Source organism: Parasteatoda tepidariorum, chromosome 1 (genome assembly GCF_043381705.1).
Source record: "Parasteatoda tepidariorum isolate YZ-2023 chromosome 1, CAS_Ptep_4.0, whole genome shotgun sequence".
NCBI lineage: Eukaryota > Metazoa > Arthropoda > Arachnida > Araneae > Theridiidae > Parasteatoda > Parasteatoda tepidariorum.
In genome coordinates this window covers 108670862-108698767 of record NC_092204.1, presented here as the reverse complement: position 1 = coordinate 108698767, position 27906 = coordinate 108670862, and the positions used below count along the sequence as shown (strand labels likewise).

The 27906-nt window shown below is 26.5% G+C and overlaps 1 protein-coding gene across 1 annotated transcript in view; it reads left to right on the top strand.

Annotated features, from left to right (window-relative positions):
• Positions 1 to 4312: 4312 nt before the first annotated feature.
• Positions 4313 to 27906, top strand: part of LOC122271661 (neural cell adhesion molecule 2) — a 139462-nt gene continuing 115868 nt past the window's right edge. The window contains exon 1 of the mRNA XM_071185043.1: positions 4313 to 4668. Coding sequence (XP_071041144.1) covers positions 4578 to 4668 — 91 coding nt within the window. The 5' untranslated portion in view covers positions 4313 to 4577. The remainder of the gene's footprint in view (positions 4669 to 27906) is intronic.

Sequence of the window (27906 nt, the reverse complement as noted above, 5' to 3'; positions counted from 1 at the left end):
AGTAAATCTTCAAATTTAATGAATTTCAAAATTTAATTAAATAATAAATTTGATATTTAGATTACACATTTCAATAATAATTTCGAAAACATCCAATTGAACTAATTGTAGATACCCTGCACTGAGGAAAATTGTCAGGTCAAAACTACCAGGATATGGATAAGTTTATCCTCCGTAATTTATATCGAAAGTTACTTTAATAATAATTTAGGTTAAATTAACCATAAAATATAGTGTTACATTATGTGATAAAATTTAGCAAATGTGGCAAAATTCGGTACTTTTATCGTGATTTCTTAGGTAATGGCATTAAATATATTTATTCGGTTAAATTTATTTTCCAGTTTTGTATTTTTTACAAAGTGTGTGGTAATAAGTATTATGAATTTGAAAACCAGAATTTCCGGTAAACCGTTACCATATGAATGGAAAAACTACCATATGAATGGCTTATAAATATTATATATTTTTGCTTTATTTCCAAATTGAAGTTGTTTTTTTTTTAATAATTACATACGGTACTGTAATTGTATCAGAATTTTTTCTCTGAGTAATTTTTCTCCTAAGAGTATCTTTTTTAGTGTTTACAAAGAAATAATTTTTAAAAACAAATTATTTTAACTTTTATTTCAAATATTTGCATAGTTTCACAATGTTTTTTAAACATTAACATTTATGATGCTTAAGTTTTACTTTGCTTAAATAAATTTAATAAAGGGAAATAAATGTTAAAACACAACTTTTTTAATAAATTTTTAACTAGCAACTAAATTGTAACTCTTAAGAGGGAAATAATATTGAAATAATTTGAACAATTCCTTTCAAATTTCTTTCTTCATTTATTTCTTTGAATTGCATTAAACACTCGACTCAGAAAAAAGCTGACGTTTAAATTTATTTCTGATTTCAAAAATTTGGGTTGTGACCTCATTTAGAAAAAAAAAACATTTCTTCAATCGAGTTTCAGAAACTGTATGTCAGTAAATAAAAAATGCAGCATTTAGAATTATTAGATGCAGCCTGCATACAAGATATTTTTTTTATTTAAAGAAATATAAACAAACAAAGACATTATTTGGAATTTAGCAAATTTTTAAGTGTTATGATTGTAGACACTGCATTAAAAAATAACTCAATTTTGTCTATTATTAAAAGAAATGAAAAAACCATTATGCACTATTTAAAAGACTTTCAAAAAGAATCCTTTTTCGTTTCACATTAGAACAATTAATTTTCCTTTTATAATCACATGTAAAGAGATAAAATGTGAAAGTTTTTCTGTTTTACTGAACTATGAATTCCCACAAAAGTCTCGAATCAAGCTTTGTTCACTTAACTTCCCTCGCATATTTGCATATCCTCATTCGGTTGTCATTTTGATTAGTGGTCCAACAGTCTGATTTGAATAAAAAGTGTAAAAAGGAAACCTTTCCCTAAACGTTTTCAGGGGTTTCATTTAAAACTTCATGGTACTAATGTATTTAGGGAAACGTATTTCTTCCTCTCCCGTAGATTCAGCATTACCTTTTGCCTTCAAATTACCAAGTTGTTTTAAGCATCCTTTCTACTGATGGATTGATAAAAGCATTTGGAGTTGCTAACAGACTCTTACACGCCAGGATATACACTTGTTTCATTTTCAGATGGAGCACAAAGAACTAAAAACGTAAAGTATGCATAATTTCGAAGAATTTATCATCTCAGACTGTGTGAAAATACAAAGTATGCCATTTATTACTCGCATCTTAGAGTTTTGCATTTCTACTTCAGATTTGAAGTTACGAAAAGTAGAATCATTTTCTGAATTAGCAAGAAGTTTGAAAATGATTCATTACTTCATCATATGAACATCTTGAACAACTGTAAACCATATCATTTTATTACATATAAACAAAGCATTGTTTGATATTTAATTTTTAAAAGAATTTCACGCATTTTTAAGTGGTTGAGAAATATCTTTGCAATCCAAATTAGTTTGAAAATTAATTATTCATTGATGAAGAGTAATTTTTTATGGTTCCGTGTTCAAATAAAGTTATATATTAAAATTAGTACGCATAATATTTTGTTACATGCTACTTCAAATTGGGAAGTTTTAATTGCGCTGTCGATTTTGCATAGGCATCTGACAAAACCACCAACTGATCCCTATTGGAAAAATCTCCCGGTATGAAAAAAATTACACCGGCTTATGAAGCACCGGTTCCGGTATGATACTGGATCCGGTATTATACCAGTACTGTTGTGTTATTAACCGGTATCATACTAGAGCCAGGATATACTGGTACTTGAGTACTGCACCCATTATACTTGGATGGGGTTTTAAAAACGCGTTTTTTTAACACATGATTTGTGAGGTACTACAGTTTGATAAAGGAGCGTTAGTGAACTGCTCTGAATGGGCACTTTATCAAAAGCCTGCACTTTATCAAAAGCTATAGTTTGCATTATGTTTATAAAAATGAAATAAACTTCCTTTTTTTAAAAATTTCTTTATTGTTAATTAAATTTTTTAGCAATAAACTAACATATTAGAAATAATTGTCAATAATATTTGAATCTGCAATACCACACCAAAATTTTTTTTGCAGAAACATTAGAAAAGTGTGAATGCATTCTTCAGACTTGATGAAAATGGAATGGGGATTAGAAATATTATATTATGGATAGCCGAAACCCTGATTAAAATAAACAAGTCAAAATCTTAATTTCTAATTTTTTTTTCATATCTATCGAAATGATAAAATAAATTTTGTTTAGTAAGCCTCGGTAGAGTTTGACAAATTCACAAGCACAATAAGGAGACCATATGAAGTGAATACATCTATAGATATAAATTTAAACAATCTAATTATAAATTGATTTAAATCAATTAACTTTGGTTTGTATTTAAATAATTGATCAAATGCAATGCAAATAACACAAATACCAAATAAGTTTTGAAATGCCCGAAAAATAATATTTGAAATCAATGGAAATTATTGATGCGGCCAAAGCTGTTTTAGATATTTTTGGTCAAATTTAATTTTCTTTGCACTACGGACAAGACAACAACAACAACAACAACTGACTAAGGGAAAACACTAGATAGTTATTTCAAAAAATAAATAAATAAATAATGAAAATATAATTATAAAGTTATGTTACATCTTTGCCAATGTACTTGCTGGCTACTATTAATTTAAATACAAACCATTTTAAATCTAGATATATTTAATATTTCAATTAAAGTTAATTTAATCATTAAAACATAATAGTGATTAGAGTAGTAGTAATAGCTACAAATGAAGATTTAAATGACTCAAGTTATTAACTAATAAAAATAAAAGTTTTGAATTACTCCCCTCTGTCATTCTATTTACATTTTTCTTAAGATTCTGTTACTTAAAGCCTGGGTTGGAAAAAACCCGGGTTTTTCCTGAAAACCCCAACTGGGGTGGGTTTTTCATGTTCTATTGGTTTTTTTCTTCAAATAGAGGGCTGGAATAAGTACCTTATTTAAAAAAAAAGCTTATATTAATATTAATAATTAAGTTTAATTTTATGAATTGATTTTACATATAGATAATTAATAACTAATATAAATAAAGTGGTGCAGAAGTCTGAAAAAAGTTTCTTCTGACATCACGATACAAAATGTTATATGTACTCACATACATCACACATTTGAAACTTATTTTAGCACTGGATTAATTTTCATTGGTATTTTAATAATTGGTATTTAATTGGTATTTTCTATCTTTTACTCGCAGCGGTAAAAATTATAAAATAATACTGAATAATATCAATGATAGTATTATATAAGCAGAGAGAATAGGAAAAAAAACAGTAGTTGCATGACTGAAAAAAATATAGATAAGATGGTTCTTGTTTCAACCCAAACGGTAAAAATTATTAAAATATACTGAATATTATCTATGAAATTCTGTTACAAGTACAGAAAATGGAAAAAGTTATTTTATGTCTCAATCATTTTATAAAATGATTCCTTTTATCCGAAATGATAAATATTATAAAATTATACAGAATATTATCTACTAAAGTATTATATAAGTATACATAAAATAAGAAAAATAAAAACAGAAATAATTGATTTTACACAATATGTTATATAAGAATAAAGACATTTTTTTACGAATAGTTGGACAACTTAAGCTAAACCGGATTCACTTGGGAATAAAGATGACAAAATCCAAATTCAGCAGAAAAGGGTATTTTCAATTTATCAAAAAAGCATCTACGGCCAATATTTCGCCAAGATTTGGCGGGAAAATCTGCCCTGCAACCCTTTTCACTCTTCACCCGTTATTTTAGTCACATCGTGTTTGAGTAGAGAAATAGATGGTCCCAAAGATTTCAAAGTTATGAGCTCTAAGAACGCATTAAAGGGTTGAAAAGAATAAAAAATTTTGTTTTCGTGTCTTTTGAAAATTTAATTTCCTTTGCTTTTAAAATAATGACATGCTTATGAGGACCATGGAATATATTTCAAACAAGATTTTCGGAAGAAAAAACTAAAAAATATTTAAACTCATGTTTGATTAAAAGATTAAGTGGGATATTTTTTACGTGTTAATATGATTCTGGCACTTGATTTTTTGACATTTTATATAGTTTCCGGAATTTTTGAAGTTGTTACTGAAGAAGAACCACTTTCTACTGAATTGGGTAAGCAAAAGTATAGCAATAGTTTGCTTGATTTTATTATGCTACATCACAATTCCTTAATTTTTTTTTTAATTTTAAAATTTTTTACGAATACAAACTAATGAAATTATGTTAAAAAAAAATTATGAACTTCCAAAATCAACTGAAATTTCAACAGCATTATTTCAAACGATTTGTAAATAATTTGCTAACTTCCAAAATGCATGCACTCAAAAGAATATTATGTAAAATGTAGGCAAATGCAACAGGATTATTTCATGTTTTCTCCTTTTAATTATATTTATTTTATATGGAAAACTGTAAATTTATTATTATAATATTTATTTAAATTTTTACGAATGAATGAACATTATTTTTCGTTTATTATTTAGTTAAATTACTCACTGCATTTTTTTACGTTCTTAGAGATGTTGGAAAAAATTGTGCACTTTCTTTTTCCATCAATTGTTGAAAATTTTTCTTTTTTCCATCAGTGTAAAATCAGTTGTTGACTGCACAGTTTAAATGAAATTTGTACAGCAAAAAAAATCTTATACTATGCAATTGTACAGTGTATTTTTTTGATCTTTTTTGAATTTTTTATTTGTAAAAATTAAGTAATATTTTGCAATATTTAAAAAATATATTTCGATTTTCTTTTCAAATTTAATGAGTTTGTGGATAATAATTATGAATTTAAGAAATTTAGACAAAAGTTTCAAAATATATGTATACATAATGTACTGCATAAAAAATAAGATGTTTGATTGCTTTAAGCAAAAAAATTCGTCATAAAAATGCAAAATTGCTTAAAATTGATTTGCATGCTATAGTGCGGAGATAAGAGTTCTGCCACAATATAACATATCTGAGAAAAGACATTAAAAAAAGGAAAATTAAGAAAGAAAGAAAAATATGTCTTATTTACTGCGCTACGTTGCAAGTACAGCGAAACTGTAATATAAGTTAAAAAAAACAAAGAAAACATGAACAAAATATTTTTATAGAAAAGAAGAAAAATTATTATGAAATTAATTATTTTTATAAAAAAATTAAACATTTATTAATTAACATTATAAATTAAAACGCTTGAAAACAAAATAAAGAAAAGAAAAAACCTTGTTGTCAGCTTTCCCAATGTCCGAAAATGCAGGAAAAGAATTTGTAGTAATATTTATTTTTCCAAAAAGTAAATATAGCTACTAACTCTTCCGAAATTCGATAATAACAATGGATATAAAAATAATTCTGTATAAAATCACTGAGTTATTTTATGTTATAATTGATAAAGAATTTATTGTATATTTTCTTATGTATTATTGTATTTCTTATCAATATATTGTATAGTTTCTCCAAATTTATCTTTTTATTATGTGCAAATCCAATTCGGGGAAATCCTTGTCGAAGAAGCTTCGAATATTTAATAAATTTGCTTTCAATAAAAGCTCATAATTTCTCTATTCACCAAACTAAATTGTCAATTACCTTGCGCAAATTCTGTCTCAGGCCATTTAAAGGAAACTTACAAATTAAATGGGGCTCTGTATTTTAGAAAAAATGCGCCCTAAAACACGTCAATTTTTCATATATTTATGCCTTTATTTTCATATTTTGTAATCTGGCAAACTCGTAACGAAAATTTTTTAAACGGGTAAGCGTAAAGACATTTGAATTCGCTAATCGCTTTATAAATTGCATTTTGTATTTTCTTGAATTTATATTTTCTATTTTTGCTTGATATGGTTTATTTTTTATTTTTAGCTTAATATGTTTTATTTTAGTTTCATTTTTTAGTGCTTCTTACGCTGTTGTATTGATATAGTTTGCTTTGGCTATATTAATGCAATATTAAACTTTTTGGCGGATATAATCGTGTGAGCTGACAACGAGATTATATCCATTCCTTATTTTATTTTCCAGCTCTTTATCCTTTTTTTAAATTTTAAAAATCTTCTGAAAAATAGTTTATTTGGTAGTAATTTTTCTTTCTTCTCTGTAAAAATACATTTTTTCGCAGTTTTCGTTATTTCATTAATATATATATACATTACAGAATATGAAATTGTCAAATATTTTTAAAATACTGCCAAATCATAATTGTACATAAAATATACAATTGTACATTAACAACATAACATAATTGTACATTAACAACAATTAAAATTTAATGTGTTTTATATCGAAAATCTAAAAACGATCTCATTTGTATTTATATGACATTAATTCACTAGTTATTAAATTGAAGTTTGCGATTAAAACTTTAGTTATCACATTTAACTAAAATATTCACGTGCTGAAATTGTTAAAGAAACTTTAATGATATAGATGAAGACCTATTTTCGGCAAATATTTTCTGCTACATTTATATCTCTGATAAAAAAATGACACTGTAATATTTGTCAAGATTTTTACAATAAACTAATAATGCTATACTTTTTCGCGAACGCAATCGAATAAATTGAATTTTAGTTTTCTAATTTTTTCAGACTTAATTATTTCTGATTTTTTAAAAAAATCTTTCTATTTTAATCCGTAGAATGGAACAGTTCGCAAAGTGAAATAGAATAGGAGACGTATCCGAATATTCTGCAATTTATATAAAACATAACATTAATTTAATTAGCATTCTATGATTTAAATATAGGAATATAGTATTTTGTAGAAAGAAAAAGCTTTTTCGACGTTTCAGAGATAGATTTGACAGGACGCTTTAAAAATGAAAATAAAAGGTTTCGATACATGATAAATGATTATTTTTAACGAAGTGAATTTATTAGAAATATTTCTTTAATTGTGTAATTGTCTGAAACACGCTAAATAATAAGCTGAATTATTTCTTTAATACAGCATTGGACAATAAACTTACAATATGTAATGTCACAAGAATTCTGTAGTAAAATGCTTAGAGATAAGTCAAAATTAGGTAAAGGAAATAAAAAGTATCAAATATTATATGTCTTAAGAGTTTTAGATATGTAGTTTTGAAACTGAAGAAAAATATGAATTTTGAGTTTACACTGAGTGTATCAATGGAAGATTTTTAAAGTACCACTTGAAGATTTATAAAATAAAAAATTCGAAACCTAATCTCTCTTTCTACTCGAGTTGACTACCTAATTTTCATCACAATTTGTAGTATAATTAATTGTATAATTTCTGCAGTGTATTTTTGTTTCTGAGTGTCCCAGAAACATTAAATTAAAAAAATCCATAAGAATATATTTAAAGAATGACAGTACGCTTAAATTGAAAAAAAAATTAAGCAAATAATAAGAAAACATGAAATATTATTAAATGACAAAAAAATCACTAAGTAATGGGAAACGATGAAAAACCATATAATAACGGGAAGAAAAAGAATTTTAATTAATGATCATCAACAAAAAATCATTGTTGATTTCTAAAATAATTTAATAACTATTTTCGTATGGTAACTTACATGAAGTGGAAAGTGCTGAAAATTTAATATTGAAATATTTTTCAGAGAAAAAAAAACAGCATTGTACAAAAGGGATTTGGGCTTATGTGAAATCCGTCATGGGAATATAAAATTCTTTTGGTGTGTGAAGAATAATGATAGAGAATTTATAAGAGATCAGACAAGTCTAGAATATTATTTTCTTATAATTTATAGTTAACGTCTGTTAGTATAGGATGAAATGCAAACACTTGAAATTTTTAAAGATGAATGATGTTTTGTGTATAAAATACCGAGAATATTAAAAATAATACGAGAAATTTGTAGTGAGGTTTAAATTCTTACCATTTTTGACTGTTCAAAATCCTTTTTCAACACGTAATAAAACAGATGTACATTATCAAATGTTGGCTACAAGTCAGTGTAAAAATGTCAGTCTAAGTCGGAAATCATTGCTAAATAAATTTGAATATTTTTTTTGTGCTTTTTTTTTTGGATTTATAACACCGACAATTTATTTTTCTTTTCGTTTTTGCATATTTATAGCTTTTCATTCATAGTACATCATATGATTTTGATTTGGCATTTTTTTTTACATTCTGTATAATTTTTCAATGTTGGAAAGTCCATAAGGGCTGCTTGTAATTCAGAATTTTATTGTCAATTAATATAAATCTCGTTATAGTCTTCAGCAGCATATTTCATAAAAGAAGAAGAAAACTAAATATATTGCTATCATGTATGTTCGGTACTTTAAAGAAATATGTATTTTCACATAAAATTAATGCCCTTTACAAAAAATAATTGTAATTTATCTTTATTTGCAATTATTTCTAAGAGTTGTGCTAGAACTTTTTTACAATATGACCTACTACTAATTTATTTTATAGTATATGGTTTAAAATATATAATTTATCCAGTGTGTTTGAAATGGCAGTATATGACTTAGACGAGTGTCATATGCTATTGATTCAAAATGTCAAAAATTTAAAGGTCATGAAATATGAGTAAATTTTGTTTGACTAGATTATAAGCATAGGCATATTATTTTCTGAGAGCAATAGTAAATTTAAATTTTTTTCTAAATTGAGAATTTACTATCTGTAAAAAATATTGAACAAATTCATGCTAAAAAGGCAACTTTTACTGGCGTAAATACAATATTTCCCTTAATACTTAACTGCAAAAATAAGAATAAATTGTAAATAAAGGATTACCCACTCAACACCAGGTTTCAAATCCCGAAAACCTGTTTCAGAGGCTAACGCACTAACTCCTGTACCATCTCACCATACTCTGTAGGAAGTATAGATAATTTTCAAATCAAATGAAATATGTTAGAAAAGTGGTAATAAAATTTTAGCAGATGAAAAGAAATTCATCATAGGCTTAAAATTAGTAATGATCTAGATCAATTTCTCAGTTTCAGTATATTTTACTGAATAAAATTGAAAAATTCTGTAGAAGCAATGTTTTTTAATATGTACGGTGCGCAAAAAATATACATGGATAAATATGCTGAGTACTTAGAATAACGTTTGATCTAATGGTTGCATTTTCAGCACATGGGGCTCAATCTTAATTATTTAAATTAATAATTAATCTTAATTATTCTTAATTATTTAAATCTAATTAGTTAATGTAGACGATATATATTTTAAGTTAAGTAATCAAACATAAAAACGTACTTTTTCTGAATAAACATTCTTTTTTTCACCATATTCCGTTCTTACACTCCTTAAATATAAAGGGGAGTCACAATCTGGGAAATATGACCGCAATAGTTTGATCAGTAGAGCAATTCAAAGTTTAGACTCCTCAATGTTAATTTTACATTTTGCTTATTTTGCCTTATTTTGAGAACTTAAGAGAATGAAATGATTTTTAATGAGAAACTTTAACACACAATTTTAAAATTCGTTTACCCAAAGAGAATTACAATAAAAAAAAACATTTGATGGATATTTATAATTATTTTATTTAATAATGGTCGAAAAAATTTCGAATTCAATTGTATACGTTGATATTTTACATAGCTTTAAGGAATATAATTTTACGTGGCAAAATACAAAATTTAAACTAAACTGGTCAAATAGTTTCTGAGAATTCGAGTTTTAAAAGAAGTCTTATATTTCAAACTCGATTTTTCAGAATCTATTAGATCAATTTTACTCAGATTTTGTATTTTGCCATGTAAAATCATATTCTTTAAAATGATCTACTATATCATATACCCAAAAATTCTAAATTTTGTGCATGTATTTTTCATTGGATTAAAAAAAATTATAATTGTCTGGAAAAATGATTCACTTAAAAAGTTCTCGAGATAGGACGAAATTCGCAGAAATTAAAATTAACATTAAAGCATCTAAATTTTGGATTGCTCTCCTGACCAACTATTTTGACAATGTTTCCCAGATTGTGGTAACTCTCTATATTTCAAAGGTCAGAAATCCGAATCCATTGAAAGATTAAGTATGTGTATTCAGTGATAGTACGTTTTTATGTCTGATTTCGTAACGTAAACTATTATCTGCACTAATTAATTTAATTGAGAAGAAAATTTGAAGTCACCTACTCGAACCATTAAAATTTAGTCCTAGAACGTGAAGATCCAATTTTTAGATGAAAATATATTCAGGTTGTTCCATTTATTTTTGCACACTGTAACTCAAAACTGCACAAGGACATTTTTATTGATCAGTTTTCAATTAATAAAGTTTCTTAAGGTTAAAAAATTCCTGCTAACAATTTTTTAATCATTATTAGAACAACTATTTTATTCATTGTGAAAATAGTTGTGATCGTTTCAATAGAAAAAATCTAAAAAATTGACAGACAAATAAATCATTAGTATAGTTTAATAATAATGTCCAAGTAATTAAGTACAGATTAATGAAAAAAATATTGCAATATGACGTCACTTTATTTTTGATTTTTCTTAAAAAAAATGAAAACTTAAATAAATATTTAACAATCATAAAAATGACATTTGACTCTTTTTCAAATTACAATTACAAACTTCTTGCAATTTATATAGTCTAGTTCAAAAGTAACATTATCAAATATTAAATTAAAATAAAAGCATTTCATAAAAGATACTTGTTTCATTTTGAATTATACACATACAAAAAAAAAAGGGTGTTGAAAGAAAAGTTTTAACGAAATGATTTATTACCTAATTAAAAAGTAAGGTCTTAATAAATATTATCAAGATAAATTGAACATCTTTCTTTTTTCTGAAACAGTGTCATAAAAGATGAATAATGAAACCATAAAAATTCAAAAAATCTTTGAATTTTTTAACATTATCATTTAATACGGTTGACTTTTAATCTGCATTTTATATTTGCATCAACAAAAATATTTTGCGGAAAAAACTGCATTTAATGAAAAAGTTCCCCTTTACATGCATTATTTAGTTTTTAAATTCATTTCAAATTTAATTAGTGTCCTGTTAAAAACATTAGCATTCTAATGCTATCATTTTAAAGTTGCTTTGCAATAGTTGTCACTATTTAATTATTCAAGTATATCTTGGTGATTTACATTCACGATTTTTTCTGAAAAAAAAATAAAAAAAGACGAAGAGCACTGTTAAGTTTTCATTATTTAAAATTTATTCGAATCTCGTACATTCTGGATAAGTATATCAATCAGCATAGTTCCAGAATTTTTATATGTGATTAAATATAAGGATAAATAATGAAAATCGCGTCTTCTATTTATTTGTACATTCATCTAAATTTTAGTGTATGCAATATTATTCAAATGTCGAAGGGCCACTATCCAATCATAATAAATCTTCATCAAGTTTGTTAATTTTCAAAAGTTAATTAATTTGAATAAGATTTGAAATAAAAGCTTATTTTTTAAACTATGTTGGCATTAATTGTTAATTTTCAACAAAAATTAAATGCAACAAAATTTTTAATGTTATTTAATTTTTGAATTAAATCATTTTAATTTAAAGAAATTAAAGATATATAGATAATACACCATGAATGAAACTTTTTTTAAAGAAAGAGTGTAATGGTCAAACATCGCATCTGGCCACTATATTTGAATGGTAAGTCACATTTGTTTTAGTTAAAACTTCAAAAAAAACACGATTCTTCAAAACATGATTCATTCTATATTAAGCCAAAAATATTTTTATGTAATGTACAGTTATCTCGAGAAAGTTTAATATTTTTAAAGTAAATATTTGGAAACAATGTATAGGATTTTAAAAAAATATTGCTTATTATTATACAGCCCAAAGCTTTTCAATTGTCTGAAATGGAATTAATGTAATTGTTTCATTATTTCTTTTCAAACTGAAATTGTCATTTAACCATAAAAGCTGCTTTTTAAAGGTTCTGCTATGGCATGAAATAACCATTTTTGCAAATATTACACTATATTCATAACTGCTGTAATTTTCTACAGTTTTTACCACCATATTTTAGCGTTTATAAAATTTTAAAACTAATTAAAAAAAACTTGAAAAGTAATTAATTCTGCTGCATTGAATTTACTCCAAAATTCTTCTAGAAAATTGAACCACTAATTAATATAAGTTCTTAATATAAGTTACAAGTTATTAATATTTTGTATAAGTATTTAAAGTTAATTTTTTTACATGATGTAAATAAGTTAACTTTAAGGAACATTTGTATAATTGTGAGCAGTGGTATTAGCCGCAGCATCTACTCTGCTTTGCAGGAGATGGTTTCAATGAAAACATCTCTTACGAATAACGAATTAGAAAAATTTAGTGTGCTACAATTAGAAGTATGTTTTATTTATTCTATGACCTATAACTAATTTTTTTTTCTTAATAAGAAAGAGGCTTGTGAGTATATAATGATAAGCCACATTTCCTAATTTGCTCTAGATAGTGTTTATAAAGAGCATTATTGAAAAACAATATTTTTTCATATAGATTACCAAATGTTAATGTGTATTGTGTAGAAATTCCCGAAACTTGTAAATTAGATCTACTTGGAAAAATACTAGAAGGAAGTTTGTAAAAAGTTATCTCTGTAAAAAGTGATACTTGTCCCCAACACGTAAAAAAATCATTTCTCAAGTTTAAATTAAACAATATAATAATTTCTTAATTAGGCAAACTTACATGGGCAAACTTTACTCTGGGTAAACTTGCATGGTAAAATATATTATATTTATATAATACCTATAATTTAAGATTTATTTCGTAGTAGCCTTTTCATATTGAAGTTCTTGTGAATAATAACGACATCACCAGTAAAAAAACTACTTAAACTAGTAAGCTTTTTCATGTTACAATGTTCATTTTTTGAATGATTATTTGAGGAAAATGCATGGATTTAAAAGAGTATAGAAAGATCTCATATGAATTGAAAATGCTTACTTCAAGACTTTTAGCGCATAATATCGGGGATTCAAAAAATGCTTATTGCGAAAAAAAAGTGAGCAATAAATGAAACTCCCTACTTCAATCTTTGGAAGAACTCTGAATAATTCAGTATCTCAAAAATATATATTCAGTTTCAGATTTGAAAGTAGAAAATGTTGAATAAGCGCTGTTTCTTAGAATTATGGTTTATTGGAAGTACACATTTTTTAAAGTAAAGAAAAATAGGGGTGGAAAAGGAAAATTTTTTATAGCTCAAAGAAGCATGTTTTTGAATTAAGATATATTAGATACAAAATATTCAATACTTTATTCAATTTCATTTTCAAAATATTTTGAGCGCAGTATTCTATTGTCAACAAAAACAAGATTGTCTGTTAACAAAAACAAGAATCTCTGTTAAATGAAATAATGTAACTATTATTTTTAACTGTACAGAATAATCGTAATTTAGAATTAAGAGAATAATTGTTTTCAATAAAAATGAGAATGCCTTTAATAAGCAAAATAAAATCCTGAGTTTAATGGGAATATTATTCACAGAAGAGTTAATAATTTACATTAATTGTATCTAAAAAGTAAGAAATTTTTTTTTTTTTTTTCAAAACAGGAAATTCTGCATACACTAATTTATTTCAGTATTGTATAAGTATGCACCATATTGCGGGAATCAATTTATCCGTTTGTAAGATGAGATTCAATTGAAGTAGAGCATTTATGACCCTCTGGCCCGAGGAAGGCAAGGAGGGTTATTTAGTTCAAGGTTCCACAGTTCTAAGACTAATGGCATGATTGTGTACAGTGTTTGTTATAATTTAACCACTGAAAAATTCGTTTTCAATTTTTTTTCGTTTGTATGCCAAAATGATTGTGTAGGTAAATGTATAATTGATTTTATGATAACAATAACAACAGTGAAAAATATTGAGAATTACAATGAAACAACTTGATAATAACAATGAAAAATTATAAGAACGAAAGAAAACTGATTTATGTAGCCTTTTTAACAATTTTATGGAGTATCTATTTCCTATTATTTATTTCGCTAATTTGTTTTATGATATTGAATCAAGAATAAAATGGCATATAAATATTGGTAAATATTTATATGCCATTACATAATATATTATGTAACTACATAATATATTATGTAGTTACATATAAAATTAGACAAAATCGTGCTAGATACTAAAATTTATATATTTTTTTTCTGCAGTAATGAGAAAAAAAATTCTGATTAAATTTAATTTATTAAAATATTTCTTTTAGAAAATTTTATTATCCATGAGTTTACTTTTTCGTAAGCTTCATATTTTGAAGTAAAAATCTAATTTTCTGCCAGGAGGGCTGACTTATCTGATAAGATTATTATTGACAAAGATTATCCAGACTAGTTTTATTTGTTTTTTTTCCTTATATTCTGTTATGCTTCATCTAATACGTCGAAAAACAAGTCAATAGATTTGTAATAGAGAATTTAAAAATATATAAAGTTATTTATAATTACATTCACGTGTCTTAACGTTGTCATCAAGCTAAATGAGATATTTTCTCTGGTGTATTTTTTATGCTGAACATAATGATAATGATAAGTTCATATGAATAATCATGACATATGATGAGTTCATGTCGATAAAAAAATTATTTATTCTGAAGTAATTAAAGTTCAAAGCAGAGAGTCGAGTGGAATGATTGCGAAAATAAATTTTCGATTAAAGCTTAAATTTTCCTAGAAGCATAAAAAAAAATTTATATTTTTTTTCTTTTTACGAGTACGGAAGAAACAAAAAAAACTTATATATCTATTTTTTTATATTCTTTTCATTACAGCTTTTTCTTTAGCACTTTGATAAATTATCGAAATTTCGGATTATTTAAATAACTTTGACGAAAACGTTATATAACGTTCGTACGTTAAACGTTATAACGGAAAGGTACATAGAAAGTTTCATAATGTTCTTTCATAACTTTATATCATTTAAAATATGCTCTCTTCAAATCTTTATGTTCATAAATTAAGGATTTAAAATAAAGAAGATTGAAAAGAATCGTAAGTCGTTTAAATCCTTAGATTTTTTGAATCAATATCTTCTAGTGCATTTTCTGTATTTATATTTTCAGATTTTTCTAAAATACTTATATGTTGTGTTCAAAATACATGAATGATATCAATATATTCGGGCGATTAACAATAAATGGAGATTTTTTCTAGCAAGGTGGGGATATTCTATTTGTTAGAGCAAGGAATGTTCGATCCAATAAATTGTGTGATATTTGCCCGGAAACCCAGGGAAATGATTTAATACTTCCTATTTGCCCGGATTGCAGTAGAGCTGAATTTTCTGCTTAGAAGATGGATGTGTTTTATCGCCTGAAAGAAATAAGTTGCTTTATGAATGGTGATAGTTTTGTTACAAAGTTACGAATGATTGTAGTTATGAATGGTGATATTTTTGTTACACAAAACGGTTGTTCTTCTTTGCTAAGCATTGTGTGTAAAACGTTAAGAATACTTTTTTTTAAATAAATAGTATTAATGCAAAACAAGCAAAAATGAAGGTTTACCACGTTTCTTCAAAATGAAAAACCTTCCCATGAATTTACCACGAACAGAAGCTTTATTACAAAAAAATAGGGCTTCTCAATAGTATAGGGACTATTATAGGGAAAAAAAATTTATCTATTGTAGTGACTATGTTATGAAAATGACTTATTTTTAAGGTCTGTTACAAGCTGGACGTAATTTTTTTATTTTGATTGTGTTTGCTAAAGCTTATTGTTTGTATTTTTATTATTATTCTTATTGTTGCTGTTGGTTTTGCATGCAAAACATATTTAGCACACAATAATGTTTCAGCACATCTAATAAGAAAATATAAAATAAAAATATATATTAAATTAAAACAATCGTATCAGTAAAATTGAGCAAAATTCTACAGATTTACCTGACAAACTTTTAACAACATAATTCAGTTCAATGAATGATAGTGTCGAAAAAGAATCGCTTGAAATCAAGCACATTTAATTCAGTTAGAAATCAAAAAAATGATTTCCCGGATACGTAAAATGAGTTTAGTTAATGAACATTATATTGAAAGATAAAATTTAATTATTGATCGTTATTTTTTAATATTTTATTCCATAAAAGTTAAAACAATTAATACTATATCATACAAATTTCTGCTTTTTGAAGTATTTAATTTATATGATAAAATACAAAGATTTTAACCCAATTTTCAAAAGTCGTACACTTGAAAATTGATTTTATCTAGGGTGTTCCCTTTTTTGTGCTGTACAACCGTAACCAGCTATCAATGTATAGTTAATACCGAACTTCCATTGTGTCTGAAACTGCTTATTTTGAACTATAGTTATCTTCTACGCATTATGGCCAATAAATCTATCCACTTCGCAATGTTGCGTAATGTTTTAGGTAATGTTCATGTCACGGTTTGCTATTCAATCCTAAACTCCTAAAGTTTTGTAGCATCGAGATACACTTACCGTTCTTTAAAAGATAATTTCACTTCAATAAAACAAAAACTTCTTAAAATAGTAAATCTATGTAAGGAGACAACAACATCGAAGTATAAAACTTGAGTTCAGTTTTGTATTAATATCGTAACATTACATTACATCGTATTAATATCGAAATTATGCGACATCTGAATGTTTGAAACATTTGGCTTTAACTTAAAAGGGAAACTTGATATTAAACCAATATCAAATGTTTGAAGTGTAATTAAAATATTAATAGTTTAAATTCATTTGCTATCAAATTGCGTATGCAATTTCAAGCTCATTATAATTTCAGTTATTCAATTGAATTGGTTTCCTAATTTAAATGAGTTACCTAAAATTCCAATGATCACTGATCGAAAATATTACTGTGTTAATTTAAACATTCTATTAAGAGAGAGTTCGGGGAATAATTAATGCTAGTTGTCAAAACATTTGGGGAACAAGTAGCGAAAATATGACCCTGCGTTTGAAATAGATTCAATTGTGTGCGGAAAAGCAGGATTATATAAGCTACTTTAATTTCAGTATTACTATTGCTGTTTTCTTTTAGACCATAATATACCAAGTTTATTTTCACATTTTGTTTGTTTGAATTAAAAAGGTCTGTTAACTAAAGTTTTTACTTGGGTTAAAACATTTTCCGTGTATCTGAACGCCAAAAATGGTGGCACCTACTTCACACCAAAGTGGTGTTCCACTACGCCAGGAATGTTCAATTACACAAAAAATGTTCAATTACACAACAGAAGTAGCAATGCTAATTATTTTGCATTCAGCAACACTAAAATGTATTTTTACGATACAGTACGAAGTAAGAATCAATAATTCAGAATGCTATTTGCACTATTTTATAATTAAAATAAAATTTGCCTGTAAATCAAATTTACAAGTAGCACAGAGAGAATATTAAGACGAAAGGCTTAACAGACGGAAAATGGCAGTAATTATACATATTAAAATCAATTAATACAGCTCAAAGAGATTTAAAAAAAAAAATTATAATTTTCCTTAATAAGCAACTGAAAATATGCATAACTATTATTTTAATGGCGAACAGCAAATTATTCAATCAAAAACAACTATTCACAAAAAGACAACAATCTTTTTGCAAACGAAACAATCGGGATTTTCTTGAATGGAAACTGCTTCTCGTTTTTTCTTAATAAGGAACAATTTCATGTAAGTTTATTCTATTATAGATGTTTAGATTTAAATTACACTTTTTAAACTATACATGAACGCTTGATTTGGTGTCTCATACAATTTTTGGGAAATTCAGTATCATATTCGGAGAGATTGTACACCACAGTTTTTACGATGAACTCTCTAATCTTCTCTAATTTGATAAATAGCTTAAAATTAATAGCATTAATATAATATACTTAAATTAAATTTTAATTCCATTTAATTTCTAAACAGGGAATTACTGTGTTTTTTTACATTAAATGTTCAGTTCCATTATCACAATCGCTTGAAAGTTTTCGATTCTGGTTGCACAGTGTTTTACCAATTACCAATAAAACGGCAGACAAATTAACTCAATATTTTTAAGTGAACTCTATATTTGCCGCATAATTGATATAAACAAAATAAGTTGAATTTTTCCTCTTCCGTTATACTGCAAAGATTGTAATTCTACTGCGAATAGTTTTCACAGTAGACTGCGAATAGGTTTCGATTGCGGAATACTGTCTACTGCGAATAGGTTTCGCATTAAATTATAAGGCGCAAAGTAAAGTATTACATTTTTTATTACTTAAAAACCAACATTCTCTCATTTTAGTTATTTCAGAGGATACGCGCTCTTTTTGCTGTCGCTCGCGACACATAAGGGCTACTAGCGTAACTCTTCTAAAATTTATTCATGTCATCTGTCCAAACGCTAGCACAATACTGTTCCAATAAAGCAACACAATATTAAAACATTCGAGTGAATTGATATTCGTTTGTAAAAATTGCAAACCTGCAATTCAAATACTTTAAAACTAATTAGAAATTTGAACAAAGTAAGCTGCATTTTTCCGAAATATCTGGGCAGATGCTCACCTGCAGAAGATCCTAATTATGCTGTTGATAGTTTTGATTATTACAAAAGACCCTGTTCTGACACGAGGAACAGGGGGGTGGACTTACTGGAAATGAAAAAGCAGTGGCAATCGTTTCCAAATGCTTTAATATTTTATATGGTTGCGACATTAACATAAAATCCTTCAGTTAAAATACTACACTTTTTTAATGATAACATAATGTTAGGCTATGCGTAATGGAAAAACAATTTTAACTTTTTCTTTAAACTTTAGTGATTATATTTATAAAAAATGAAAAAAAATATAGAAATGAAATAAAATACCTTACCATTTTACACTGAACCTAATTCTAAACTCTTCAATCTTTATTTGAATTTCTTTTCATTCAATCACAAGAATACGCGGCAAGATCTCTATATCACGGCAATTGGTTGTTTTTTACATCGAAATAACGTCAATATATAAAAAACGTCAATATGTAACTGCACCTGAACTATTTCCTGATTAAATAGAAGTCGACCTGATCATTTTTAGACAAAGTGTACGCAACTGTAAAAAGTAATATTTCCATCTCTAATAGTGTTTTTAAAACTGAATTATGCGGCTTAAAAAATAACCTTCAATTTTGACATAAAATAACAAAAAAATTAATTATTAAGTTCAATAATAAGAATATTCACAGTAATGATAAGATTTAATATCCATGCAGCAGAATACTTCTGAAACAGAAGTTTTTTTTTTAATATCGAAGTATTCAATCTTAAATTATTTTAAATTACTTATTTTATTTATTATTGTTCATTTTTTAAAAAAAGAATTAATGGTAAAATGTTTAAAAGATATATGAATTCAGCAATTGTTTTAGCATGAAAGCATAGTTTTTTAAGAAATATAAAAAAACTACAATGTTCTTCTTTTTCTAAAAAATTAATTAAATTTTAACATCCTTGAAATATTTTACAGAATATCTGTAAAAAGATTTTTGTAGTTATTAAAAAGTATACCATCGAAAGCATTATAAATATTATAAATTCATTTTTAAATGAAAAAACATTAATGCGTAGAGTTATAAATGTATAATTACCTATTTCTATTATATTGATGTATAAGAGGTTCTGTAAAGATACAAATTTAATAATATTTATTTTTTTCCGAATTTTTCGTTTCAAGAAAAAAATATTTATTTATAGCATAAATTAAAAACAAATTACGAATTTGATTTAATAAAATTGCTTCGACATATTCTTAGCAAGACGCATTTAGACATTTTCAGAATTGAGTGTCTTCCCGGAACAATGAATAAGTCAGAAATAATATTTCCAAGAATTCCTTATCCTTTGAAGAATTATCTCCATTGCTCGAAGTTTAAATCTTTTTTATTTTTATCGAAATATCGAAGACATTTTATTATCACGATACATTTATTGCTGAAACAGCTTTTTCTTACAGTAGTTTCAGTCAGTTTTCCGCATCATTTATCACGTAAATTATCCAAACTTTCAGCAACATCCGATAGCATCAGCAAAATAAACTGCTCTAATGGGGATTTTTTTTGTGAAAAAAATCAGATGTATTTTTGTAACGAAAATAAGTTTCACGTAATGTTTCCAATTTTATAAATGATCCTTCAAAATTTCTTACATGATTATAAGGATATTTTGTTCTCTTATTTGCTCTGCATATGCTGTGTGAAATCACACAAAAAGTTATATTTTCTGAATTAATTAGAGGCTGAATTCCACGCATGCAAAGAGTAAAATGCTCCACTTATGTTTTGAAATAATTTTAAATCTCCAAAAAAAATTTATACCTCCAAGTTTCACACAAAGTATTTTTATGATTTCAAATTTATAAATAATCTTTCAAAACTTCTTGCATAATTATTAGAATATTCTTATGTCATTTTTGCTCAGTATATGCTGCGTGATATTACACAGAAAGTTGTGTTTTAATTAAATAGAACCTGGATTACACACATACAAATCACAAAATTTTTCACATATTTTTCAAAACAACTTTAAGTCTCCAAGGAAAAGTATTATAAAAGTTATCCAGTATGCACTCACGAAATATTTTTATTATTCCATCTTTGTTACCTATAGTATCGGAAATTGATGTAGGATCTAAAACAAGTCTTTTTTTATTGAATTAATTCTAAAGTGCACTCTAGGGAATTTTCGTTAAGTTCGGATGTTTGGTTGTTAATTGATCCGGCAATCCCATTTATTTAAGATAAAAACCCAGTAGTATCGATAATTAATGAACTCCAATAAAATTCCTGTAATAGACCATTAATTTATGCAGCTTCCTAACTGAATTCGAGGGTATAAACCCTTTTCCATAGTGTTTACAATATCAGGTTAAAGACAAAGAACATCTCTCTCATATTTCCTCTACATTGGCAGCCTTTGATAATAAACACGCAACTCCCTCACTTATCGAAAGATGGCAGCACCCAGTTCTATAGTTCACCTTGATTTTATAAACAAAACACTTGAGTCTCAAAAAAAAGTCAAGGACTGAACTTATAGTTCGCTTTTCAGAGCACAACGATAGTGTACTGTCAATGGTCATATATTTTACGAAGATCTTGCTTGTAGATTTAATAATATTGCGGTGTTAATGAGAATTAACTTGCAGATTACCTTGTTAAGCCAAGTGCTTCTATCTTGCAAATATCAAGGGATGCAAAATGCAAGGGATGCACTTTTCAAAAACTTTAAGCTACCTTTAGAGAACAAAAAAACTAGAAGAAAAAAATTACTAGAAATTTTATATTTTTCTATGATCATAATTTTCAATGGTAGTTTTACGAGCATATGCTTTTTGTACGGTCACTAACTGGATCACACTTTGCCGGTCATTGACCGTACTAACCTGAAATTTTTTATGGCTTAAAATAAGACCATCTTGTAAAAATGACAATTTAGCAACATTAAAATATTTTAAAGTAGATTTATCATTTATATTTCTCATAGAAATAATTTAAATGTGGTAATTCTGAAACTCAAAATTAAAACTTCTTTTTTTTGTAAATTAAAACTTCCACATATATCAGTTGGCACAGTTTAGTTGAGTTAAGGGAAGTCAGTAGGGCATATACCAATGATGCTAAAACTTACCTTTTTCGATGTACCTTTCTCTCAGCATGTAATCAAGATATTGCTTCAATTTTTTGTCACAGAATATTTCCATATACATGTTCACACTGTTATAACTGTTAATACATATCTTTTGCAGAATTGTTTTTCCAAAAATTATGAACAGAAAACTTTATTTTTTAAAAAGTTTTATCATTTTTGAGTAAAACTATTTCATAACTCAAAAAATATTCCCGTTAACACAAAAAAATTATCACTGCATACAACTGATATAATCTCAAATATCCCCCAAAACATTTGAAATGATATCACATGTAGAATTTTAGAGAAGGTACATCGAAAAAGGTCAGTTTTAGCATTCTTGATACATGCCCTACCAACTCCTTCATGTTAAACCCTACCTACCTTCATGTTAAACCCCTGAATCATTAGGTTTGCACTGAGTACGTGAAAATCAGATATATATAAATCAAAAAGCATAAAAAGCTGCGTTTTTTTTTTTTGTTGATATATTTCGTCCCTAGTCATTTTAGATATATTTCGGAAAAAAGAATCTATTTAGCAAATTTCGTGTATTTTGTGTGTTTCTAAAATTTCAAGAATTAAATTTTAATTTTACAATTATTCAACCATAGTATTAATTTTATTTCTTTTTTAACTTTCTTTTAAAATATAAAGTACGAGAATCAGATCAGGAATAATGCATTTTCTTTCTTACAATTGAAAGTTCCCTATCGAACAAACTATCGTCTTTTTCTCTCGACTAATGAATAATTTAGCACTGTAAATCGATTTCTTATATCATTTTAATTCTTTTATTTCTTTTTCAGCATGACTGTTTTCAGAACATTATTTTTTTTCTCTCTTTCTTCCTTTTCGTTTTTTTTCCTACGGTACAAAAGTCAATTTTAGGTTCGATGAAAAACATTTTTTTCTTTAACTTTTTCAGTAAGTTGCAACTAGATTTAAGATAAGATTTTTAAGAAAAGGTCAAATTGAAACAAAAAGTTAGAAATGATAAGAAATGGACTTATCTTTAAACCTTTGACATTAGATGTAAAAGGTTTGGCGCTAAATACCGCATTAGCGTATTCTTTTTCATGTTACATTAAAATCTGTTAACGCAATGTCTGATACATATATTTTTTACATTATGTTAGTCATTTAAAAAATATTTTTTTCTATATTTTTAGCTTTTGGAACAGACCTTTAATAATATAATGGTTTCTTTATTGTTACAAAGCATATTTTTTTTTTGCAAGGAATAAATAGGAAATTTAGATACATTTTGTTCCGTGGTTATAGAAAATAGTTTAGATTAGTTTGAACTGAACCAAATTTAAAAATTCTTAAATAAAACCTAAAATAATTAAGTTCGGCAAAAAAAATTTATTAAATTCTTTAATTTCCATTACATTTTATTATCTTTGGAAAATAGTTTAATAATAGCAAAAAGGCTATTGTCTCTCTCTCTCAAGCTTTTGGATTCCATTTTCTATGCTAAATGTAGGGACTGCTAACTTTTTTCCGAAGAAAAGCAGAGACGTGTAAATAATAGTAAGGTGTTTTGCACAAAAATGTATTTCTTTCACAACATTTACAACATTACTGTTATGGCAAATGTACACTCTGATTTCAACTTGTCACAAATATTACGGACAAACAATATAATTGAAAATGCTGCCTTTCACATATATTTATTCGCTAATGGATTTATAATAAATAGCATGGCAGTTAAGTGCGAGGCATGTAACTTTGAAATAGCTGACATTCATTGTTACTGATTACTGAGAACTATATAAAACGTAATGATCCTCAAAAGGCTTATCAAATCATATTGTATGCATACGAGACTGTAAATCAAGTCGCAGAAATGCTTCGAAGATCAATATAGTTTCTAAGTTTAATATCAGCTTTTGACGGTTTTCAGTCTTGTGCTGTGTAGTTCTAAATATTGTGAATCCCTTTTAATACATCTTAATGCTCCCTTAACTTCGAGTAAGATGGTTAGAATCGAAAGCTAGACCATTTCTTGTTATCTATGTTATTTAGTTTCATAAAATCCCTCTTTATACTGGACAAACATGGTAGTTTGATTTAACGAGAAATATCTCCTGTCTTTTATCTTTTTATAATTCATAGTATATTATTATCAAAATCCGAGCAACGATATTTTTGCAAATCTGTAGAACCATTTCCAGATTATGAGTAATTATATTCCCAGCAAACACAACATTTAAGGCGTGATAACGGGCCCATATACAGTGACCGATAACACTTCCATCGGCCCAACATAGTTGGCCGAATCGGCCACGGCAAAAAGTGTCCGGCCGGCCGGCAGCTGGAGCCGATACTGTCAATGTTGGCCATTTGACACATTTTATTATTCGTTCATTACGGGCCATTCTTGCCAAGTGCATATCGGGATTTAACGGCTGTTTTCAGTTGTCCAGAAACATTAAAATTTCCCCCGATATTAGATGACGCTGATTCATAATGGATCAATATCGGCTGTTTTCAGCTTTCCGATAGTGACCCATCATAAAAAAGGATATTAATTTACGTTGAGGCAACAAGCAGCCAATAAATTTCCATAATAGACCAATATCGGAAGTTTTCAGCTTTCCGATAGTGACCCATCATAAAAAAGGATTTTAATTTTTATTGAGCCAACAAGTAGCCAATAAATTTCCATTAATGGTTATATTTTCTTCTTTAACTTTTCGCGGTGTTAATACTTTTTAGGGCTTTCGCTGTAGAAGATTTGTTATTTTTACAGCTACTTTTTTCCTTACTGCCTGATAGATCTAGTATATTTGAAGGCGCATTTTTATTTAATTATAATTAAAACTTTTATTTTTTTAATGTAGTTATATTTATTTAAATTCTTTGCATGTATTGATAATATTTGCATGTATATTTATTTAATGTTAGTGTTTATAATTATCAGTTAACAAGGAAATAAGCAAATAAATGTTTGAGGAAATTTATTTTAACAATATATAAAAGCTTTGGTTGATAAATGTTTTCAGAAATTTATTTCATCAATAGTATTATAAATAGTAGTAGTATAGCAGTATTATAAAATTCATTTCATTCCAGTTTCAGCAATATTCTTCAGAATTTTTCTTCCTTTCTTTCTACCACCTTCTCTGTCTCCAGCATATCTCAGCCACCTTTTTACAGCAACTCCTACTGATGCTTGTGTGACGTCAGGGAATTTCCTTCGGACAGCACCTATAAATCATTTTTAGTGTAAATGTTTTCTATATATGATAAACAGCGAAAAAAATAAGAGAAATTATCATTTACACTTTAAAATATTAATCAATACTTATTGAATATTAAGAGAACACAATCCAACCTTAAACTACAATATGTCTACTTAAAAATTATTCCAGAAAAAATGTAAACAAAGGTAATTTTTATTGTAATTTTGGCATGATAATGGTAGGGTATTATATTTAGAGTTAGTGTATAGGTATTATATAAAGTTATTATATAAAGTTATTATAATTTTAAAAAAATGAACCAAGCTCAAAGCAAGTCTAACTAACATTTTAAATTGTCAACCAAACCAATTAAAATTAATGTTAGAAATGCATTTAAAAATTCTACTTTTTATTGTGTAACTACTTGAATATCTTTCTTATGAGATAAAAAAAGTTCAATAATCTATAAATTGGTGCTAATCAGCACTATGAAATCATTCACAAAACCAAAAGGCATATGCCAATACTGACCAAATTTATAAAACTAAAAGAATAATTTTAAATTCATTTGACTTACTATTTTTTTGTTGTATTTAATGGCAACTTTACATAATTTGTATTTATTAGTTTCAAAACACATTTTTGAAAGTAATATTGCTAATGACTGATAGTCAAAATTTACCATAATAAAAACAGATTTTGAAAGCGTAACAGTAAACAAATAATCTCGTGTTTTCAGATAACGTAAGAAATATTAGTTTTGTGACTTTCTTCAAATATGCTACCACCTTCATGTTGAACATTAAGCTTATCTGACTTAATGAATAGGGAATAGATACTAAAAAAAAGTTCAATGAAGTATTTTTTTACTTAAATAGATCTATAAGTAAGCAAACATCACTCACGTTGCCCTTAGAATATTTGAAAAACAGAGTGTCCAGTTTAAAATAAAACAATTCCTAATGATAAACCAATCTGAAAATTCCATTCTTCAAATCTCTCATTGAATTTAAATTTTTTAACAACTCTTAAGATTGATATTTAAAATTTTTGCCCCCAGTCGTGATAGTAGAAACAAAGGAACAAACTTTTCCGTTCAAAATATAGCTAATTTTAAGTTTATATATAATTATGTTAAGTTTTTACAATTTTTATGATTTAAGCTTTTTTTATGATAAAGTTCTTGTCTATTATTTTATTGTTATTTTTTTTTTAAGGGAAAAGCAAAATTGTTTTAAAATTTCGATTTATTACATGGATGTATTTACCGCATATCAAGAATTTAAATTTTTTTTGTTATTCATTTTGTTATCTTTCAAAGACAAACTCAATAGTTTGCTTACTAGATCACCAGGGAAGAAAAAAAATCAATCCAACCAACTCAATATTAAAAAAAAAAGCAATAATAAAACACCAGAGGGCTCGCATATGGTTTTTGAGTAGTTACATCTGCTTCTGAGCTCATTGTTTCCCCCGGTAACGTAGGTAGCTCCTAAGTTCTTTGTGTGAAAAAAGCACATCAGACCTCTTTCACTCAAATATTTAAATGTTTACAATATCTGTCTACGAAATGGCGCTGCCATAAACATGATTATTTTTCTTGAAGTATAGTAAATATGCCAAAGTTTAAATGCTTTAGATTTGAAGAAGAGCTTCAATTTCCATTTATAATCACTATTTTACCTTATAATTTGGGCTTTAGAATGGACATATAACTTAAATGTTAAATAGTTAATGAACTTTTTTATGAGCATACATAATGGTAACATGCATTCAAGTAATATTTTAGAAATTAAAAAATTAAATTCACAAAAACTCTTTTTCACTCAACTTTCATATTTGTATATATTTCACTTTGCAAATTATTTCATGACAGCCACCTTATTTAACAACTTTCCAAACAATGAGATTTTATTTGATTTCTCCAAATTAAGCGCTTGAAATTAAAAATATTAATTTTCTTAATCTAATTATAGAAAAATGTTAAGATAATAGGTAAGATAAAATAGATGTTTGCTGAGCTTAACAACTTAAATTATGAACATAACATGCACTACATCTGTAAAATTTATAACATGAAATATTACCTGCAATTAATTGTATGATCCTTAGATATTCCTTGATTGATTTTGTCATGGGGATGCCAACTAAATTGAGATTTTCCAATTCATTCTAAAAGTGGTTGCGACAGTTATCTGTTGAATCCCTTCCTCCAATCGTTCCAAAGTGTTATAGCTGAAATTAACGTTGCTGAACTTACTAATTATAAAAATAGTAAACTAAACTTACTAAAATAATTTCAACAAAGAAAAACGTAAAACAGTTTTAGAATATCAGACCTCATTATTTGGTGTCAATATAGCTGCAAATAATTGTGCTATCACTGTTCATTGTTGACTTATATACAAAAAAACAATGAATCTATAGATTTTACCCCCCCCCCTCCCAGTAGTAGCTAAAATAATTTTTAAATTTGTTATTTTTTTATTAAGATAATACAAACCTGATGCATCCTCTAAATTTTTATTAAATATTTGAAATTAATGTGAATAAGTTCTTACTCTGTTTACTTTACACACACACGACAATATATATATAT